The sequence below is a fragment of the Fopius arisanus genome, unplaced genomic scaffold (genome assembly GCF_000806365.1).
Source record: "Fopius arisanus strain USDA-PBARC FA_bdor unplaced genomic scaffold, ASM80636v1 scaffold00078, whole genome shotgun sequence".
Lineage (NCBI taxonomy): Eukaryota > Metazoa > Arthropoda > Insecta > Hymenoptera > Braconidae > Fopius > Fopius arisanus.
Window position 1 is genome coordinate 124,852 of NW_011887817.1, and position 20,471 is coordinate 145,322.

The 20,471-nt window shown below is 40.0% G+C and overlaps 3 protein-coding genes across 4 annotated transcripts in view; 1 reads left to right on the plus strand and 2 right to left on the minus strand.

Moving 5' to 3' along the window:
• Nucleotides 1–70: 70 nt before the first annotated feature.
• On the minus strand, nucleotides 71–5,057 carry LOC105270097 (uncharacterized). The gene is made up of 3 exons (XM_011310802.1): nucleotides 4,794–5,057; nucleotides 4,345–4,712; nucleotides 71–4,280 (listed from the first exon to the last, which is right to left on the minus strand). The coding sequence occupies exons 2-3, from the start codon at nucleotides 4,614–4,616 to the stop codon at nucleotides 407–409; spliced, it is 4,146 nt and encodes a 1,381-aa protein (XP_011309104.1). The 5' UTR covers nucleotides 4,617–4,712; nucleotides 4,794–5,057; the 3' UTR covers nucleotides 71–406.
• A 380-nt stretch (nucleotides 5,058–5,437) lies between these two features.
• Nucleotides 5,438–14,109, plus strand: Eaat2 (Excitatory amino acid transporter 2). 2 transcript variants are annotated; one of them, XM_011310807.1, is made up of 10 exons: nucleotides 5,438–6,413; nucleotides 7,146–7,271; nucleotides 7,347–7,554; nucleotides 7,998–8,300; nucleotides 8,453–8,686; nucleotides 11,180–11,374; nucleotides 11,459–11,593; nucleotides 11,678–11,786; nucleotides 11,869–12,006; nucleotides 12,257–14,109. In XM_011310807.1, the coding sequence occupies exons 1-9, from the start codon at nucleotides 6,239–6,241 to the stop codon at nucleotides 11,992–11,994; spliced, it is 1,611 nt and encodes a 536-aa protein (XP_011309109.1). In that variant the 5' UTR covers nucleotides 5,438–6,238; the 3' UTR covers nucleotides 11,995–12,006; nucleotides 12,257–14,109. The 2 variants fall into 2 exon arrangements, with proteins under 2 accessions (XP_011309109.1, XP_011309108.1); XM_011310806.1 differs by having other exon boundaries at nucleotides 11,869–11,990.
• Nucleotides 13,509–20,471, minus strand: part of ds (dachsous cadherin-related 1) — a 69,345-nt gene continuing 62,382 nt past the window's right edge. The window contains exon 10 of the mRNA XM_011310852.1: nucleotides 13,509–17,898. Within this exon, the coding sequence (XP_011309154.1) occupies nucleotides 14,843–17,898 (3,056 nt within the window). The 3' untranslated portion in view covers nucleotides 13,509–14,842. The remainder of the gene's footprint in view (nucleotides 17,899–20,471) is intronic.

A 20,471-nucleotide genomic window follows, 5' to 3' on the forward strand; every position in this document is an offset into this window, starting at 1 on the left:
CACGATATTTACAATTGTCACGTTTCTACAATGAAAAGATGTGTGATTTAGTTTGATACTTTTCATTTAATTTTTTTAGTGCTGAATATGTACAGCGGAATCTTTGGGAATTTTTTCAGTAATTTAGATTCACGTTCAAGTAGAGAAATAAAAAATGAAAAAAAAAAAGAAGAAATCAAAATTTGCTTCTAATCTCTTTTGCAATCATTCATGTTCTCCATCGTTTATCGTCTATCGGCTTGCAGCATTTTTTATCAATAAGTTCAATGTATAAAATCAAGAGAAAAGACGAATGAAAAATGTTCGTTATAATCGAGGACGTTATCCTCGAATCTAACTGAATCGTTGATTTCACTCAAGGCAAACTCGAAAAAATTAATCAAATTTACGTAATACTTTAGGATTATCAGGAAAGTAGCATAGATATCCTTGATAGAAAACTCCCATCGTGACTCTCATTATCACCATTATGTTCTATGTTAATTCTTTTCACCTCCGGCTTATCACTACCGTCGCTCTTTCTGTTATCGGTCTTGAGTGCATTCCTCGCCTCAGTCCGCGTATGATTTAGAAAAGCCATTCCATGAACTCTCAGATGTTTGTCAACAGCAGATTTATCCTCGAAAACTGCCATACAGACATAGCACTGGTTGGGCTCGGTTGTTCTTGCATCGTAAGAGCCACCAATGTCAGGCGCATAGAGAGAATTCTGGGCCAGATAAGACACTGTATCAATAATTCCGTGGAATGCTTTGAGATGCATCTGCAGACTGTTGGCAACGACAAAGTTCTCTCCGCACTCGAGGCAAACCAGGAAATGCCCCTTTATTCTGTGTCTGTCTGCAAAGTGTTCCCTCAATTTCTTTACATCTTCGAAGAGCTCCTCGCATTTCTTGCATTTGAAATTACCCTCGACCTGCTCGAGTTTCTCCTGAGTAACACAAATTCCAGATCGTGAATTGTCCTCTGATTTCGTCAAGCCACCTCTTCTCTTCCTTCTCGACGCACCTCGAGGTGAGCTCGGCTCCGATTTCCTCTTCTTGCATTCCACTTTCGTGTCAGACTCAGCAGAGGAAGTGATTTTTTCAAGCCTGGGGCTCACCTCGCACAACTTGTACTCACGAAAATGTTTGGTAGCAAAATGATGCTTGATCACTTCATACGCAGTCGTGATATTCTCATAACACAGATGGCATTTAAAGTTCAACGGTTGAGTGTTTGAGTCTTCTGAGCCATCAAGCGCTATTCTCCAAGGCTTATTAGGCTTTCCTTTGCGTTTCAAAACTTCGTCGGCATCCCTTATCAACTCCGAGGAATCTAAAATTTTCCCTTCACTCTCATCAACACTAGATTCGACAAGATCTTCAATTTCAAAATTAGCTCGGGGTTCATCGGGTATAATGCTGAAATTATCTTGAGACGCTTCGTTTGATTGTTTTAGATCAGTTAGCGGATTGTTTGACCAAGTAGGGTTAATCACGTGATCAAGTGTATTTAACACAGAACTCGTAGAATTAGTGGGGACGGAAATAGCTGAGTTTGATGTGTGAGACAAAATTTTCTTACCGTCCAATTGATTGCTGTTCTTATCGAATAAATTCATCTTGACCATGATTGGGCGGTGTTGAGGAGTAACGTTAGTCGTAACATAGTTCACGGGAATGCTAACAAATTTACCACCACGGAGTGTTTGTATCTTTAACGACTTCTGATTATTCAAGACATCAACGGTCTTATTGGCAGCTGCATTCGAGCTTTGACTGCTGAGAGGATCGGCAGCTTCATTAGCACCTGGATTCATACTCTGTACCTTGACAATTTTCGGTATCGTCACTCCCGATGACGCTTTTTGACTATCCGATAATTTACTCAGTTTAATAACCGTTGAAGAAACTATTTGTTGAGATTTCGTCTCATCATGCGATTCAAATGCAGTTTCCGCTATCGAACAGGAGTTTACGATTTTAGGGAGTACAATCTCCTTCCCCTTCGCCGTCGCTGATTTGGTCATTTCATTTTCTATTGTGAGATTGAAGTGACGTGCAAAAAAATTGAGAGTTTCCGGAGAAATAACCTCGCACAATCGTTCCCGGTGATTCATAAACACGTGATCCTGAATGATATTTTCATTACCGCTGACGTTTTTTATGAAGAATGCACAGAATGGACAGGTGTAATATTGAATTCTTCCGATCTCACGGTGATTCTCAAGATGAAGCATGAAATTTTGGGGGGAGACCAAGCATCCTCCGAAATCGCAGATGATTAATGCGTCAGGTTCCTGAGATCCACCGGTATGATCTTTGGAATAATGCAAGACGTGCTCGTAGTAAGAGGACGAGGCAGTGGGACATTCGGGACAAACAATTACCGATCTTGTATGGACCTCGTAATAGTGTCTGCTCAGTGCCTCCATTGTGAGAAAGCCCTCCATTTCACAGACTTTGCAAGCGAAAATCACCTGAGTGTTTAAATGAAAGCACTTCGTCCAAATGTGAATTTCCAAATTTTGCATATTACTGAAATGAGAAAAGCACTCGGGGCACGTGTACGGGGACTGATTGTTGTGAAATTTTAAATGCTCCTTAAACTGATTCTCACTTCCTTGTTTAGCCTTGCAGAGATGACAAATAAAATTGGCACATAGACAATAGTCCTCCTCTTGTACTGTGACCTTGGATATTCCCGGCAGGTATTCCTTGGGCTTTCTTTTCTTCTTGCACTCTAGACAGACAACGCAATTCTTCTGGTACTCCCAAGTGGTCAATTTATTCTTGAACTCTTGGTTTATTTTCATTTCGACTGCCAGCACTTTATCTTCTTCTGCTGTCTCCAGATAACCTGTCAGCGACTTTAATGTCGCTAGATTTCTTTTCAAAATGGCCGACGAATCGACACAACCTGACTTGGTAAATTCACTGCAGAATTCCGATACATTCTTAATTATCGTTTGAATCTTTTGCTTCGGATAAGTTAATAGTTTCTTTCGCATATCCAGACGATATTTCCTGAGGAGTATTTCCATACCCTTGGGTCCATTATCTAAACAGTGCAGATTGGCATTGTTCTCAAAATCGGAGGCCAGACAATTTCTGGGGAGATGAATCTTTCTATTCTTCAAAGCGGGTGAGAGTAATTGCGGTATCCTCGCTTGTTGGTAATTGGAAGGTGGATTCTGAGCACCCCCAGTATTATCAATCACCTTTCCCCTTACTTTACCCTCATTAGATGCTACGAAGTTGGCACTTGGAATTTGCCGGATTATGTATTTTCTACCATTTTGTATCACGAGTTTTCCACCACCAGAAATATTGCTCAAATTCTCGGGGGAATTTGAGACATGTAAGAGTACTGGGGCTGAAATACTAGGTGTCGCAACAGTTTTTCTCATACCTGATTTTCCTGCAATCGATGGTGGACACTTCTCGACGAGATGAGCTGTTCCTCGCTCGAGAGTTGAAGTAATACCACCTTTCTTAATCACTGCCTTTTTGCCAACCTGTTGTTGTTTACTTGATTGTCTTTCCCTTCGATTTAATCGTGGAACACTAATCTTCTTCTTGAGTGTATCGAGAGATGGTACTTGAGAGAATATTGCAGGTGGTGATTTGAGAAGAGAAATTTGTCCCACTGTAGTGGTTGCATTTGTTTTTGTTTGTACAGGCATATAGACTGAGGGCGTTGGGCCACAATCGACGAAAGTTATGTCCGTGGGGATGGGTGAATCTTCTCTAGGCATTGGAGTTCCATCACTGGAGTTATCAGAAGCCTCTTTCCATTCATCACACGAATCAATGAGATATTTCTTCATTAATTCACCGATGAGCGATGAATCAGATGGCTCTGACATCCACCACTTTCCCGTGTGGTTTCCAGCCCTGAGTATGTCCAGTACGTGCTTCTGCTTGACAAAGGCATACTCCATGAGGGCTTTGCAGGCATCGTGTAGATGTGCCCACTCTGTTTTCTCAACGTCCGAGGGCATTGGCATCAGCATGAGATAAGCCATGTCTACAGTATACACATCGTGAAGCTTGAGGTGTGCAAACAGTTGACACTGATTGTAGAATATTTTTACTGAACCCATCCTTTGACCTCGCTTGAGGCCTCGTCTATTCAAACGTGCACGATTCTTGTTCTCAATATTTTGACAGAGAAGACACATCGATCTGTCTTCCTTCGTGTGAGTGCAATTAACGCTGAAGCAGTGAATGCACCAGTAGCCCAGAACGAAGACCTTTCGGTTCTCATGCTCATCTAGACTCGATTTGAAACGATATCTGAAACATATATTCATCAGTGAGGGATAAAAATATTGAACAGAATCGTAATACAAACACTTACGAGTCATTGCAGTATTTACACGTGTGAAGTGAATGCTCAGGCTCATTCGGAATTCTCAATTCCTTTGGAATCTCTGGAGCTACGTATGGTTTTGGATCAATAGTGAAAACAATATCCTTTATTGCAGTGAAATATTGAGGGCCCCATCTGAGCTCATGTCTTCGATTTTTACGGAGTTTTGGGAGTTCTGACTTCTCGTTTGGTGTATTAGGCAGAGCCGTACTTTTACCACGACTGTTACCTCCAGGTTGCGACTGATCACTCGTGTACATTTTTTATGAGATTTGTAGCTAGGTTTCACCAAGATGGATCCATCGAATGATATGGAAAAAACTCTCGATATTATTCTTCATTCCTCTAGATTGAAGCTTTAATAGAAAACAATGAAGAGTCTGTTAGTACTGGGAAATGATCCCTCTAGTAGCATTGAATAGTATCAGAGCAATTACTTTTTTGGTATTGTTTGCTGTTGGCTGTTGGTTTGTTCCCAGCAGTCATTAATCATGATATATTATTGTCTTGAGGGTTATATGTATTTGTTGTTCTCACGGACATCCAGTGATGGAGAATAACCTCGAAGAGTTGATGAATTCCTCTTGTCCTTCAGAATTTGATGGAATTAAAGTTTTCTTGGCGTTGCTTATGACATGTATACAAATCGAACAATTATTGTATGCAATTTTCCATGTAGCGAGGCAGCGTTAAGCTGATGGTGGCCCTCTATCGTATATAAAATCATAGTAAATATGGCGACGGAGTTGAGTGAAATCAGTCGGTAAAAAGAGATCGAGTGTTCAACCATGTGGCGACATCATCAGGCAAAAATTCCGACTCCCCCTCAACCAGGGATACTTTTAAATTTTCAAAATTGCAGACAAATATTTTTTTGGATATCCCTGAAATAGAATTCCGTGAAGCTGTTTTATTTTTCATCAAGCGCTCCTAAATGGCCTCGATAATATTCGATAGGCTCAATTACATGGTGATAATGACATGGAAATAATTAGAAATACATGATAAGAGAGCGCAAGCTCGTAGCTTTTGAATCAATACGGCAATGGCCGACTGATGAAAACCAGTCAGGACTCGTCCATCGTAAAGCTCACATCATTTAATTTTTACTGTCAAATTAAAGCGAACATAAGGCCCAGGAAATAGGCGGAAATACCTCTGGCAGGGATATGAATTGACTCATCTGAGGCCAGATCAATCAACCCGAGAGTACTTGTCGCGTAATCCCAAAGTTTATTTCACTAGCAATTATTTTGGTAAAATAATTGAGTCTTCATAAGGAGCTCGAGGTAACTGACCGTGCGCAACGGTTCTTCTAAGGTCGTTGCTGCCTCCAGGATTTCATCTTCCATTGGACCCATCCAATTATTGAATTCACCAATTAACAAATCATTCATCCACTGTCATTACTAATAACGAGCTTAACGAGTGACTGTGACAAAAAAAAAAGTGAAGACGACTCAACATAGTTTGTCCTAGTATCCAAGCAATAGGATCTCTCTCTCCTCAAGTGGATCTCTCTCTTCATCGCACGGAGGGACCTTGAATAAGAATAACCCCGAGATACCCTAATTACATACTGAAGCAGTGATAATTGGAAGTTAAATCGGTGGCGCAGATTTCCAGAGCTGTAGAATCGTGCGAATTCGCGGACCCAATATTCATTAATTGATTATTTCACGAGAGTTGGAGAACTCCAACGATTGGGTCAATTAATACATCCCGTGCCCTTCGGCATCTCCAAAAACGTTTAGTGGGTAGTGATTGGTCGTTTCGTACTTTTTTTCCGAAACATCCCCAAAACGGCAACCCGTCGTCGTTGTTTACGTGCTGCGAGAGGTCGCAAGAGAATAGAGAAAAAAAATTTAACGTCAACGGTGACATGGAAGAAAAGTCATCGGCAAGATTTTCTGAGTATCTATTTGCTAAAATGGGAGGACACGATGTTTCAGCCTCACAGGGTCCTAGGAAGGTGACGGCGGATACTAGGAAATGGATGCGTGAAAATATGCTGCTTCTTGTTACATTAAGCGGAGTTCTACTCGGCGTTTTATTGGGTAAATTATTATTATTTATATTCTCCTCGGTACCTGTAATACCGTGGCAATTGCTTGAATTTATGAGACTATAAGAAGCTTCCATCAATCAATCACACATTTTTATGTTCTCATACTTTTATCCTATTATTACATGAACTTCACATTCAAGAAAGGGATAGAGTCATGGACGATCGATATCCAGCATGAAGTAAACATTTTGATCCGCTTTCTTATCATTATAGTCGTACCCATCGAGTACCACGACATTTCCATGAATTTCCACGATATTGAATTTATAGTCTCCAGGAATTTATACTCCTTTAACTATTTTTCATATTCATATCATATCGGTGATGGAATTTTAATCGCCGCGTTGATTGTCACGGGTAAAATTAATTTGGAACAAATTGGATAGTGATCGGGATGGTAGAAGGCTGGTATCTAAAAATAAGGAATTTAATTAGCGGAGTAATGCGAATTGTTTGAAAGTCTCGGTACCAGTCAACACCTAGGGCGCGTTGATTCACGCGATGAATGACGAGCATCTGCCGATGGTTAAACTTGCAGCCCCCGAATGACCCACTTTTTGAGAATCAGTTATGTAATATCATCTCGTTATAGAGAGGTGTCATTGTCGATGTGAGGCTTCAGAATTATCGAATTTATAGTTTTGTTATATTTAATGAGGGGCCCTCTCCCTCCTCCTCCTCTCACCCATGACGAAGAATTAAAATTGTTTATCTCTTTCAGGGTTTGGTTTGCGACCACTGGGACTCGGTGGCGATGCTGTTATGCTGATAAGCTACCCTGGGGAGTTGTTCATGAGACTGCTGAAATTGATGATTCTACCGCTTGTCATTGCCAGTTTAATTTCCGGTAACTAATGACAATAATTTTATTCACCGCGCGATAATGAGAAAATGTTGCAATGTTACTGAATTCTTCTCCCAGGATCGGCAAGTCTCAATGCAAAGATGAATGGAAAAATAGCTGTTAGAACTCTGGTTTATTTTATTCTGACCTCACTCTTCAACGCTATCTTGGGGGTTGCCCTCGCCCTGTTGATTCACCCTGGCAATTCTGGAATAAGGGAAGCCACTGCGTCATCCACACACACCCGTGCAGTTAACATTCTTGACAGCCTCTTAGACCTTGGAAGGTAATGATTTACAATAATTCCCGAACCGAGCCACCAAATGATTTCATGCAAATCTCTGTAATCTTGGATCATCCTTTACGATGAGCTTTCACGAAGAAATACTTATATTGGGACGAAAATAGATTGCTATTATCGATTAGTTATGTGTATACCTCGTCGTTTTGTTCACACTGGCTAATACATTCAAGTGCATCCCACTGCGCCAAACATACAGTCAAAGTCAGCCAATTCGAAGGAACGAGGGTTTATTCACTGAGCAAACCGTCTGACAATGATTGAGCACCCTTAATATCGCGAGTGTGCCAAAGTCCCAAGGTTGAACTTTAATGAAGTCATGTAAATACCTCATGCGCGAAAAAAAAAACGAGCAGCTTGATAGAATGAATGAGAACTAAAGGTCGATTAAAATGCTTTGTTCTAAAAGGTTTTGTGTTTCATTTCAGGAATATGTTTCCTGACAATTTATTCCAGGCAGCCTTCCAGCAGGCGCATACAGTATATGTACCTAAACAGCCTCCCCTTCAGAACGACAGTGACAAGCTCATAGATCCCAAGGATCTGCCTGAAGAGGAATTGATTAGAGTTATCCAGTACAGAAGTGGCACCAATACCTTGGGAATCGTTTTTTTCTGTCTTGTTTTTGGTACCTTCTTGGGTACACTTGGCGAGAAAAAGGGACAGATTGTTATCGAGTTTTTTAAGGCTGTTTTTGAAGTGATCATGAGGATGGTTTCTACTGTGATGTGGTGAGTTGGATTGATGGATATCAAGAGATTAGGGCGACGCAATGATGCAATCGGTGCAATCGGTGCAATTGATGCAATTGATGCAGTTGATGCAATTGATGCAATAATGCAATAAGGCAATAATGCAATGATGTAATGATGTTTGTTTGCAGGATGACGCCAATCGGAATAACATCGGTGATAGCTGGTAAAATACTCGGGGTAAATGATCTGGCACTAGTCATGTCCCAGCTGGCTTGGTTCATTGTCACAGTGGTTGTCGGTGTATTCTTTTATCAGCTCGTCGTAATGCAACTTATTTACCTCGCGATCGTCAGGAAGAATCCATTTAAATTCTACGCTGGTCTGGCACAGGGAACTCTCACCGCCTTCGCCATGGCATCAACGTGAGTCAACGACCTTCGAATTCGGGTTCCCTTTACCCACAATTCGATACAACATCCATCTCGCCTGCCTCACAGGGCCTCAGTCTTTTTTCATTATCATTTTTTTTTTCACGTGTTTACTTGTCTTTTCCGCTTCTTTAGTCTTTTATATTTTTCTTTTATGCTTTTCATCATTAGCGTACCTTTTTCCGCCTCACTGCCCTTTTTACCTTTTCTCCATTCCTTTGTTAGTTGTTGCGTTGAAAAATTCCCTTATTTCCGGCCCGATTTTTCCATTGTTGAGTGAAAGATCTAATAGAGGAGGAATTGATGATAGAGTATGTTTCAGCCAGCCAAGTGGAGGCTTTGCGAGGCCGTGGCGGTACCCTAAAATCCTCACCTTTTCAATCCCTTTGGGTCTTGCACAGCGTTATCATAGTTTGATATTTATTTTATTTTAATGGAAACACCTCGGCAATTGTCAACAAGTTTCACTGTTAATTCCATCCGCTATGTGTTATTCACTGCCCCACAGTAAACGATTGTTTTTGACTTCCTGTAGGTTTTGAATACATTTCTATGTGAATCCTTCGTTACTCACATCATGTGCTAGTCACATTGCACTCGAAAACTGTAAATGTACGACATAAAACGCTGTGAAAGGCTCAGTAATTCCTCAGCTCCATCTGAAAGGCCCAATCGAATTTTCCAGAATTAAGAAAAACAAAAAAAAAACCTAAATCATTGAAATAGTCAAAAAGAAAGAGCGATTGAGAGGTATGCAGCCCCAGGTGGCACTTAGGATGCCGATACTTCCGGTTCTGTAATCGCCTCTGATAGGTGAAATTATTGAGTTTAGATTAGTGATTGAAGTTGGGTTTTTGTTACTTCCTCGAACCGGAAGTCAGCTGACTCCGTGTCACTTGGACTGGATTAACGGGCGTGGAAGCTGATCCCGCTGATCTATTTTCATCTCTCCATTTGACTGATTTTTTCTCGCATTTGAAATCCAAGCATAATGAACTTTCTACTGACTTCTAATGAACTCACTGAAATAAACTACTAATGAGACATGTTGCGAGAGACCGAGGCAAAACAAGATGTAGATAGAGAGACAATGGTACCGCTTCCACGCTGCAGATGAAAAACAAAAAATGCTTGAAAAAAATTTATGAAAATTATTTTCAAAAGTTCAATTCTCCGGCTAGCGAGGTGTCATTAAAGAAACTGGAAAAATATTGTTGTTTACGTTGATCCGTAATTATGTAATTGCAGGGGGTGAACGATGTGATCGATGACTGGCGAGCGGCTAAGCAGCGTCACCCACTAATTTTTTCATTAATTCATTAACTTTTTAATTTAATTATTATTTTTAAAAACTATCGGCTAGGATAGCGTTAAGCAACGATGATTTTCCCAGTTTAATTAAAGAAATGTCAACGAGTTTTGTAGAAACTCATACCCTTGAAATTTTATTGGTTTCTTTAATTTGTCCCACTTTTCGATGAAATACTCAACTATGACGAAGAAAAATTCATGAATCTCTTTGATCAAGTGAATCCACAATTGTTATCCTATTTATTCTCTAGAACAAGGAATTGGAGAGTCCTTTTGAACCAAAGAGAAAATAATCTGTGGTCAAGTGAAGAAAAGAGACGATTTCCAACTATTTATCATAGTCAGTAAGAAATAAAATCTTGATTCCCTTCTTCCACAGATTTTCTCAACTTGCAAGATACTTCAAATCAACACCAAAAAGAAATAATAGAATTGTTACAGACTCTAACCGAAGATACTTTGTGTGTGGATTAAATTTTTACAGAGACACATCAGAATGAATAAACTGTGACTGAGTGAGTTACAGTACTACTATATGAATATCAATGATGATGTATTAGATCAAACGACATGCGGCCTATTTGCAGGTGGTTTTCTATTCATAGAAAACAGTTATGAATGAACGAGCAATAAACTCAGTATCGGGGGTATGTTGGTAAGTAACGATGGCCGCAGATAAAGGTACAATACAACGTTTGTTCCAGGATGTATCCAGTGAATTCACCTCGCAATGCACCTCGTCAATCAGAAAGAAAAAAAAAACCAACACTTTCTTTTCAGATAACACCTCTGACATTTATTTTTCAGTTTTTCCTATGACAATGGTCATTCTGGTCAATCGCAATCGTTTCCAACCGAGTTATCACTCAACTCATCAACTAATCAAATCGAAAGATTATTTCAATTATTTTACCACTTATATTTCTTCATTTTTAGCGTTATCATTATTTTCCAAGTGTTTTTTATGGTTTTTAAGAGTGTATGGAGTTGGACTGTAGGAGTATGAAGTATTGTATTATTGAATGAGAGAATGAGCGAGCCAGAATGACCTCCTAATTATCCCAAAAGGAAGCGGCTATCCCTGGAGACCATCAGGCTGATATCATCGTGGAAAATAAATTAATTAAAATGTGGAGATATTATTGTCTTGGGATTTCCTAACAAAGGTTTGCGCAGGGCGGCGGCACTTCCTGTTACTTTTCGACTGATGACGGAGAAGCTAAGTGTCGACCCGAGGGTCACCAGATTTGTACTACCCATTGGATGCAACATTAATATGGATGGGACAGCACTTTTTGTGTCGACTGCCAGTATTTTTATCGCACAGATGAATGGAATATTCCTCGGTTTCGGCGAAATCGTCACTGTCATGTAAGATCATTATTTTTTGTCCCATTATTCCACTCGTCCTGTGTCCATTGCTATTTTCATTTCTTACGGATTATTTATTTTTAGATTGACTTCGACTGCAGCTAGTGTATCATCAGCGTCCGTTCCCAGTGCAGCTCTGGTACTTCTTCTTGTCGTGTTAAGTGCAATCGACGCTCCGGTCCAAGATGTTTCTCTTTTATTCGCCATTGACTGGTTTGTGTGAGTATGATAATCCTCGGCTCTATCTCGTTACCATGCCAATTGGACGATTAATTGCGATAATGACGTTGTTACGGTGTGAAGGGATCGTGTGAGAACCACCAATAACATGTTGGGGGACTGCTATGCCGCGGCTGTTGTTGAACATCTATCGAAGAAAGAACTCATGGCTCTCGATGCTGCGGCCTATCAGGTGAGAGATTCAGGTCATGGATTTAATCATTCAGCGAATCCCTTGTCAATCCTAATTATCATTCAATTATGCAATTTTACAGTCGGAGACTGTTGTATTGCCAACAACAATAGTCAATGGCTGCATATCCGCGAATCGAGTACCCGATCCTGATACTGTTGTCGTGGAAATGCAGGACGAGACTCGAATATCCGGCATCGCCAAGTAAAAAAACTTGTCGGTAGGGCTAGGATCACGTTACTCAACATCATTGTGGGCACTGTATTCATCATCATCATCACATCGTCAAGCCATTATTTTTTTATCATTATATTGTATTATTTAGATTAATCTGTCGTCGAGGGCAGATTTAATTCATTGGAATTATGCTTATTTGGTGTACACTTCACACAGACAGACAGACAGTTAAAGCAGAAGCGTTGAATTGAAATGTCTCATCAATCATTTTGTATTGACATTTTGATTTGCAGTTTGGCAACCTGTCAACCCTTGCCAAGCAACGTTTCTGAGGAGACTGTCTGACCAACGGTCGGATCACGTTTTAAAAACGTGATTAGCAATCATCATCTTGTAATATCCAAGCGATCTCACACATCTAATGATATATACTGGGTAATGTGAAAAGTATAACAAATACCATAGATCATTACTTTAAGGATCCACAATTTGTGCTCCGCGCCATTACAACTTGACAAATAATTATACATTCGAATGGGATTTACCTGCGCCCCGTCGAATTCTAGTCAGTTTCTAGGGTACAATTATTTTTTGCCATTTTTCATGGACTTTTCTTTTTCGAGAAATGATAAAAGCATATCGGTGCATAGTCAATAATTATTTAGGAATGTGGGAGAGTGATGAGTGTAATTGAATTGTTTTTTTTTTTCGGTGCAAATGAACGTGTGAATTTCATCGGATGTCTATTGTTTTTGTTATATTATCATATATTTTGTTGCTGTTATTATTTATCTCTTGCAGTTGGGTTGTTGCATGCTATTTTTTGGTGAATTGGGTGATAAATATTGACTAGGTATTTTGGTACAGTAGAATCACGTTATAGTCGCACATTTTCTCAATTTCTGTTTTCGCGTATCTTTCCGTTTCATCAGTTTCATACCTCCGGACTTTCGTCTGCCGAGGAAGTGAATTTCGCGGAAAACAAAGCTGAAAAATAAATTTCTCGTGTATTCGAATTTGCTATGAAAAAATTCAGTTTACGGTGGTAACGAGCGCATGGTGGGGGTAGATGCATATAATCGAATTCCTCGCGACTATAACGGGAGTCTACTGTATTCCGTTCAAATCACGGAAAATCAAAAAATTGAGAAATTCCAATATTTTTTCTCTCTCTTTTCAAATCTAGGATTCTTAAAAAAAACCTTGCAAAACTCGAATTATAAGTGTTCAGTTCGTTTCGATGATTGGAAGTTAGTAATTTTTTCAATCGATTCGACGATTATCATCGGACATATATTATGGTGCCTTATTTCGGTGCGCCAGTTTCTACAAAAGTTCGGCGCGATGAAAGTACGCGTTATTCTTCAGAATATCATTTCCCCATGTTGATATGGTGCTCGTAGCATTTAAGTGAGTGAGAAAACAAAGAGATCAAAAATCAGCTGATGATTTTGTTTCAATTAAATATTTAGAATGAGTAGGTCGGTAATTAATTATCAAAGTCTCATTTTCAATATGTAATTCACTAGGGTACACGTTGAATTGTTTTTTTTTTGTTGAATTAACGGTGAGAAAAATGGGACTGTGAGTGTTCCGAGGGCACAAGTATAATGAGAATGAGTCGTAAAATATCACGCTGATGGTAATTTAAATATCTGAGAATCGTAAGACTGCCTGTGAAAGAGGTAAAGAGTGAAATTCTAATTAATTCGGTCATCGCAGGGAATCAATATTTAAGATATTGCGGTGGATGGAAAATTTTCTCAATGTGGTTGTCAATGTGTAGGTAACATCGATATGTGTTAACCATAAGTCGTTCGAAGATAAAATAGATAGTGTAGTGTGTATGGTTTTTACCACTAAATGAAACAACAACAAAATGATAAAGTTATAGACAACACCTTTATATAAGGAATGAAAGTATTATACTACTCGTTCACGTGTCAAAGTTATTAATTTCATTTTATTTCGGCAAGTTGATTCATTGTTAACTTACCTGTCGATTCCATCTTAAAGTCTGTATGTAGAGTTATTACCTCTGGACAAAAAATAACTTACAAAACTTTAGTGGGAACTGATCAATGTGTTTATGTACTAAAGACTCAACAAGTTGTATAAATAATAAATGCAGGTTTATACACAATAATCACCGAAACAGTTAATTCACTTCCATTTTGTAACTTTTCCTCCAAATAATTTGTCATGGACGGGGAAAAAATAAATAAACAGCAGTCTTTTATTTTCACTAAAAAATTCGTTTACTAAGTGCAAGAGTTTCTACCCCTTTGATGGCAGTTTTGTTTATACAATAATCTAAAATTGTATCGTACAAAATAGTTTATCTCCGAAGGGTCGCTTGTATTGTCGTACCATCAGAATCAGTTCTTTCGTTGCAATTAAATGAATGAGTGGCATCTGAATGAACACTTTACAATTGAAGCTCTTCTCATTTCATCACCCGAGAGTATTAAAGAAAATATACAGTTTTATCGTCGAGTTGAATCGCAATGATGATATAATCATTGTCAGTCACGCGGAACAATCCGCGTATTGATGATCATGAAAATTAATAATGACGGGAAGAAAGAAACAATTCATAATTTATGTACAGTTTCTACTTAAACCTACATTGCCAGTCTCAAAACCGTCGATCAATCGGTCAATAAAATATTTACAGTTCTGCAATCGACCGCAATTATTTCCTCCAACATGAAAAAAATTGACGCATGTACACGTTATATTACAAACACTAATGAGTCATGAGCTGATGAATCTCGATGTATCTAGGAGTCAGTTGTACACAATATGTTCAATGATTCGAAGGAAATAGCGCTTGACATTGTTTTTTTTTCGAAATAAATAAAAAAAAAATTTCAGTTCTAAATATTCAACTCGTTATCTACAACTGGAATCCTATTACCCCCTTGTCTCGATGCCGCTGGAGGTACCAACGGACTGATACTGGGACTCCTAGTGGCCAGCGGTGATAACGATGGTGAAAAACTGGGACTCAACGCTGCTGAGGGAAAAGTCGAGGCATCATGACTGATCGGTGATCTCGGTAGCATACCCCGGGCAAGTGCAGGTGCTGCAATTGATCTAGGTGCAACTGATGTTAAGAGGGGTGGCGGTGGGGCCTTATGTACACTCTTTAATCTAGCACTACCCCCGGAATTGGTGGAATGAAAGCTCGCAGCGTCGTCCTTCAACCTCGCGATTTCCCCGAAGACATGAGCCAGGGGTTGATACTGTGGCCCCCAATCGAGTAAGTAATCCCAATTATAAGAGCCAGTGAGTTCCTCCTCACTATGTACTATCGAACTCAATGAGCCATTCATGGACGGACCCCCTGGTACACCAAGACCCGAGGCTGGGCCACCACTCTCACTCCCTATTTTTCCGTAAATCAGAGTGGCTATTTCTGCCTCGGTAACCGCTTCATCTTCGAACAAATGAAGACTGTCAAGAGGTAACGCTTCAGGTGGTCGTCTAGGGGTTCCACTAGGTGGATCAACAATTCCAAGTCTCGCAAGGTACTCCTGCGTATTGTGTACTGACAAATCACTGGCAGAATCAGTAGTTTGTCCCTCATTGATCATCCTAATCTCTTCATCCTCTCCATCATCCTCAGCAGAACCTCGACCAGACGACCCACTCTGATCACTTCCCGATATTTCAGATGTGGCATGTTGTTGTCCCTGACCAGAGGTACCATACGATGGTATCTCATCGTATTTGGGGGGTGCAAATTGACAACCTCCACCTCCACTTCCAGCACTATTCGATCCTCCGACATTGCTTCCACTTCCAACATTCGCTACGCTTCGTATTGGAATTGTGTCAAAAGCACTGGGATCCACATAACTATTGGAACTTGTTGCATTGCTCTCCCCATTTAATCCTGGCTTTGTATTATTTTTCATCTTTTTACTCCTGAAATGGAGGAATAGAAATATCGCACCGAAACTTGCTATCAATAAAACTAGAGCGATAAGCAGCCCCAGGGCCCAGTCCGCAAGTCCGGAAGACGTTGCCATTGCCATATTAGTCCCGAGATTACTCGGAGTCGCCAAAGAATTTACTCCGTTGTATACAATGTTGTCATCGTCATTATTATCAACGAATCTAACCTCTACGACAGTCATATTAGATAAAGAACCTTGCCTACCAGAACTTGCAGACACCACTAATCTTGAAGACTCTTCAATGGCGTCGAAATGAAGTTTTTTCTTCAGAATAAGAGTCCCTGTTGTTCGGTTGAGCTTGAAATAAGGATGCTGAGATGTTAACTGATATACAACTCTGCCATCTGGACCCTTGTCTCTATCCGTAGCGGTCACATGACCGATTATACTCCCAGCATGAGTTTGACTATTTCTCAGTGTGAATTTGTACATTCGCTCTGTGAATTGTGGATAGAATTCATCTCGTGAGTCTATTTCAATGCGAACTCGAACTTCCGCCGTTCTGCCACCGGTGTCTGTGGCTTTTAGGGTGAAAGCGTAACGATTTCTCTGTTCGTAATCAAATACTGAGCGAGTGGTGACTGAACCTGTAGTTGCCTCGACATTAAACAGTTTCCAGCTGTCGTCTATCTCAGAGAAGCCCGTGGCTGCTGCCGAGACAATTGAGTAGTTGACACTGCCGAAAATACCTCTGTCGAGATCGGAAGCCATTGCTGAAAATACTCGAGTGCCAATTGGTTCATTTTCACCAACAAATTCCAAATATTCCGGCACTGCGAATTTTGGAGAGTTATCGTTGACATCTTGGAGATTTATTTTGACTTTGGTCAGTGCACAAAGAGGATTGATATCGGTATCACAGGCAAGAACAATTAGATTGTACGTTTCTGGAGAGAGATCACAGTCGAGCGTTGAATTAACAAAGATGCTGCCTGTTGTACTATTCACTTTGAACAAACCAACATCATTTCCGGAAGTGATGGAGTACGTGATAATTGATGCAGGTGTGTTAGCTAAATCGTTATCGGTAGCCGAGACACTCAGGAGACTAGTACCCGGGGGCGAGTCTTCCGGGATAGAGACCGCATGAGTCCTCTCAACAAAAACTGGATAATTATCGTTGACATCAGTGATCTCAAGAGATATTACTGTTAAATCAGAAGTTGCTGGACTGCCAGACGTTGTGTTCGATGTTCTCGAGGCTAATTGGAGAATGTACTTGTCCTTAGTTTCTCGATCAAGGTTTTTAATGAGTGTGAGATCTCCTCTGGACACTTCAAAAGTTCCATCATCTCCGGAGACAATAACTCCATCGAGCAATCCTATATCCGTCATTTTGAGAATATCCGTTCCTCTTGTCGCATTCTCCGGAATATTGAGCTGGAATTCTTTGTTAGAGGAGGAACTCCTGAGTCCACTCAATCGAAGTATAACTGAGCAATTGGATGATAATGATGGTTTACCAGAGTCTTTGGCGACAATAGTCAGGTGAATTTCCTTCGGGAGTGGTCGACTCAACGCTGATTTGTTAGCTGTAACAGCTCCAGTGTCCGGATGCACAGAAAAGCCTTCAACAGGTCGAAGCAGATAATAATGGATCATCTTGTTGATTTCCAGGAAATCATCGTCTGTTGCATTGACCACAACGATTTCTTGGATATTGTCTGGTCCCTCTGCAAGTGTTGTGACGTAGGCGGCCTGCTGGAATCTCGGTGGGTTGTCGTTGACATCGGTGAGTCTGATAACGAGCTCGGTGGTCGCCTCGTGAATTCCATCACTGGCAATAACCTGGAGACTATATTCGTAATGCTCTTCAGCGTCCACAGCTTCTTTTAATATTACTTTTCCGCCGTAGCGGTCGATGGTGAAAGGAATGTGCTCGTTTATTTTTCCAAAACGATAGGTCAGCGCGGGTGAACTGTCAACATCGTTGGCAGTCATAGTTGTCAAAACTGCCCCAACCGATGTATCTAGAAAAGAAATAAATAACAGGACATTAAAAAATTTTGTTGAATTAGAATTTTAACAGTATTATTTTAGGAACAAGGTGGAATCTTCATGGATGGATTGCCTGCATTCTTCACTGTTCCTTTTTACTCTTTCAGACTGAGAGACACTTATGCTCGTACTTAAAATGCATTGGATACTGCCTATCAAGGCAATTCATCTACCCGAGTTGAGATTGACGACGCATGTACCTCAACTCTCTTTAGAAAATAAACGAAACAAAACTGACGAATGGATGGACGGGGAAAAAATATAATAAAGCATTAAAAATAACCAACAAATGTTAAAATGAAAAAAAATGAAAAGATAACTAATTTCCTTCTCGGTCTTATTTGCCATCTCTCACTTTCCTTTCCCTTTTTTTTTTGTCCCCCGTGTTCTCATTTCGAATGATCGCGTGTGTGGAATCGGCGCGAATTATCAGAGACGAAAAATCGAATGAAACAAGTTGAAGGAGTGGATGGATGGAGAAAAGAAATCACATTTGAATCGTAATTATTGATATGAGATACTTTAATGTGTTGATAGGAGAGTGGATTGGGGTGGCGTCGTGATGCAGTAATACCCTCTGCAGAGTGACCTAAGCAAGTGTGAAAAGAGAGTGCTCAACGTTCCGTCATAAATTCTCCGGTTGACCATTAAAGTCATGTAAATCGGTTTTCGACTGGTGCTGTTCATCTTTGAAGAGCCAACTCACTCCAGTCAGGAAGAGAGCGTTCAGAGAGCTACACGGCTCTTTAATTTCGAATAACTAAAAAGCCTCGTGTAATTGTTTTTCCGTGATTTTTCCTCTTTCCTCCGTCTCCCCACGCATGGAATATCCGAAATCATTTGAGGTACACGTGAAAAAGACGTCACCTTTAGAATTCATAGACTACTCCAAATACCCTTGAGATGTTAATTTCCCATTAATTTTTCGCCAGATGACTTCAGGCGAATTGGTATCTACCAATTTAATCCTTTTACGGAAATGCACCGCGGTGTGCACGCGATTAAAATCCTCCATACCGCAAAGTCTGAATATAAACTCCTCTTCTTCTTCTTCTTCTTCTTCTCATCCACATTTGGAAAGTGAGTTCTGCGATGGAAACGAGTTCAAGAAACCATTAAAACGCAGGCGGGGCTAAAGGATATCCTCCCCATCGGTAATTCTCTCGGGGTAATTAAAATCTTCGATTCCATTGAAATAATTAAAATCAATTATCGGTCAGGCGGTTGGCGTTCATGCGGGTCAAATATGTGCGTCGATTCAGCACATATTCATTAAGTAGACCATAATAAACTACTCGTAGATCTCATACTTGTAAAAATAAAAATTTTCACTCCGTGCTTTGATCTAGATTTTTTTAGCGAGCAATTGGCCTCTGGCCATCACTGATGTGCAAGTCAAATGAGAAATTACCGTGAATTCAGCGTTACAGCTTTTGTTGCATCTCTAATTGAGAGGCAACATTATACTGTCGGATTTTGAGTTGAAAAAGATTGGGAAAAGAATTGGGGAAGCTATCATAGATCAGAAGCGTCTATCCGCCCACGTTCGTGAGAGAAGAGGTCTTAACGAAACAAGTCGGGGAGAAATGAACGCCGGAACAAAAAGTAAAAGACAAAGTCAGGGAAGTTGTGCTGCAAGTATAAAGTTAAGTGGTAAAGAATTTATGCCGACATTAAAGTCCAACTGTTCCAAACAATCTGCATAACTTAGGGAGAGATAGGAGGCTGCGAGTGGGCTCCACCTCGTCTCCTCGCCATATTGTTCCTCAATCCCTCCGGTTTTCTTTCACCAGCCGAAGCATTGACAGGATACCATTCAATGAAGGCTCCCTCCTTTCTTACACTTGTTCGCTGACACGTAATCAAATTCCCCTTGTTCCACCGGCAATTAAATGATACTAATCACTCACATGTCAGTAATTAGTGCTATTAGTGAGATTGGTTGGCAGAGGGAAAAAGTTTAATAAACTAAAACTATTGGGTGCATGGTTTCTGGAATGGAAATAATATTTTATCTTATACGAAGATTCGAATATTCGATATAGTATCAGGGAACATAACAATCGAAGAGGTATTCACAGATATCAGAAAATTCGAAATTTTTTAAAAAGTATCAGGAGAACATGACAATTGAAGAGGTATTCACTGAAATCAGACAATTCGAATTTTTTGAAAAAGTATCAGGAGAACATGAAAATCGAGGAGGTATTCGCTGAAATCAGAAAATTGGAAATTTTTGAAAAAGTATCAGGGGAGCATGACAATTGAGGAGATATTCACCGAAATTGAAAAATTCGAAATTTTTGAAAAAGTATCAGGAGAACAGGAAAATCGAGTAGGTATTCACTGAAATCTGAAAATTCAAAATTTTTGAAAAAGTATCAGGAGAACAGGAAAATCGAGTAGGTATTCACTGAAATCTGAAAATTCTAAATTTTTGAAAAAGTATCAGGAGAACATGACAATCGAGGAGGTATTCACTGAAATCACAAAATTTGAAATTTTTGAAAAAGTATCAGGGGAGCGTGACAATCGAGGAGGTATT

Bases quoted from the DNA above. Each gene is read 5' to 3' on its own strand.
- Eaat2 (XM_011310806.1), top strand. From the start codon at position 6,239: ATGGAAGAAAAGTCATCGGCAAGATTTTCTGAGTATCTATTTGCTAAA. The intron at 7,272-7,346 runs GTAACTAATGAC...TTCTTCTCCCAG, and splicing joins CATTGCCAGTTTAATTTCCG to GATCGGCAAGTCTCAATGCA. The intron at 11,594-11,677 runs GTGAGTATGATA...TACGGTGTGAAG, and splicing joins TTCGCCATTGACTGGTTTGT to GGATCGTGTGAGAACCACCA.
- LOC105270097 (XM_011310802.1), bottom strand. From the start codon at position 4,616: ATGTACACGAGTGATCAGTCGCAACCTGGAGGTAACAGTCGTGGTAAA. The intron at 4,281-4,344 runs GTAAGTGTTTGT...TATATGTTTCAG, and splicing joins TGTAAATACTGCAATGACTC to ATATCGTTTCAAATCGAGTC.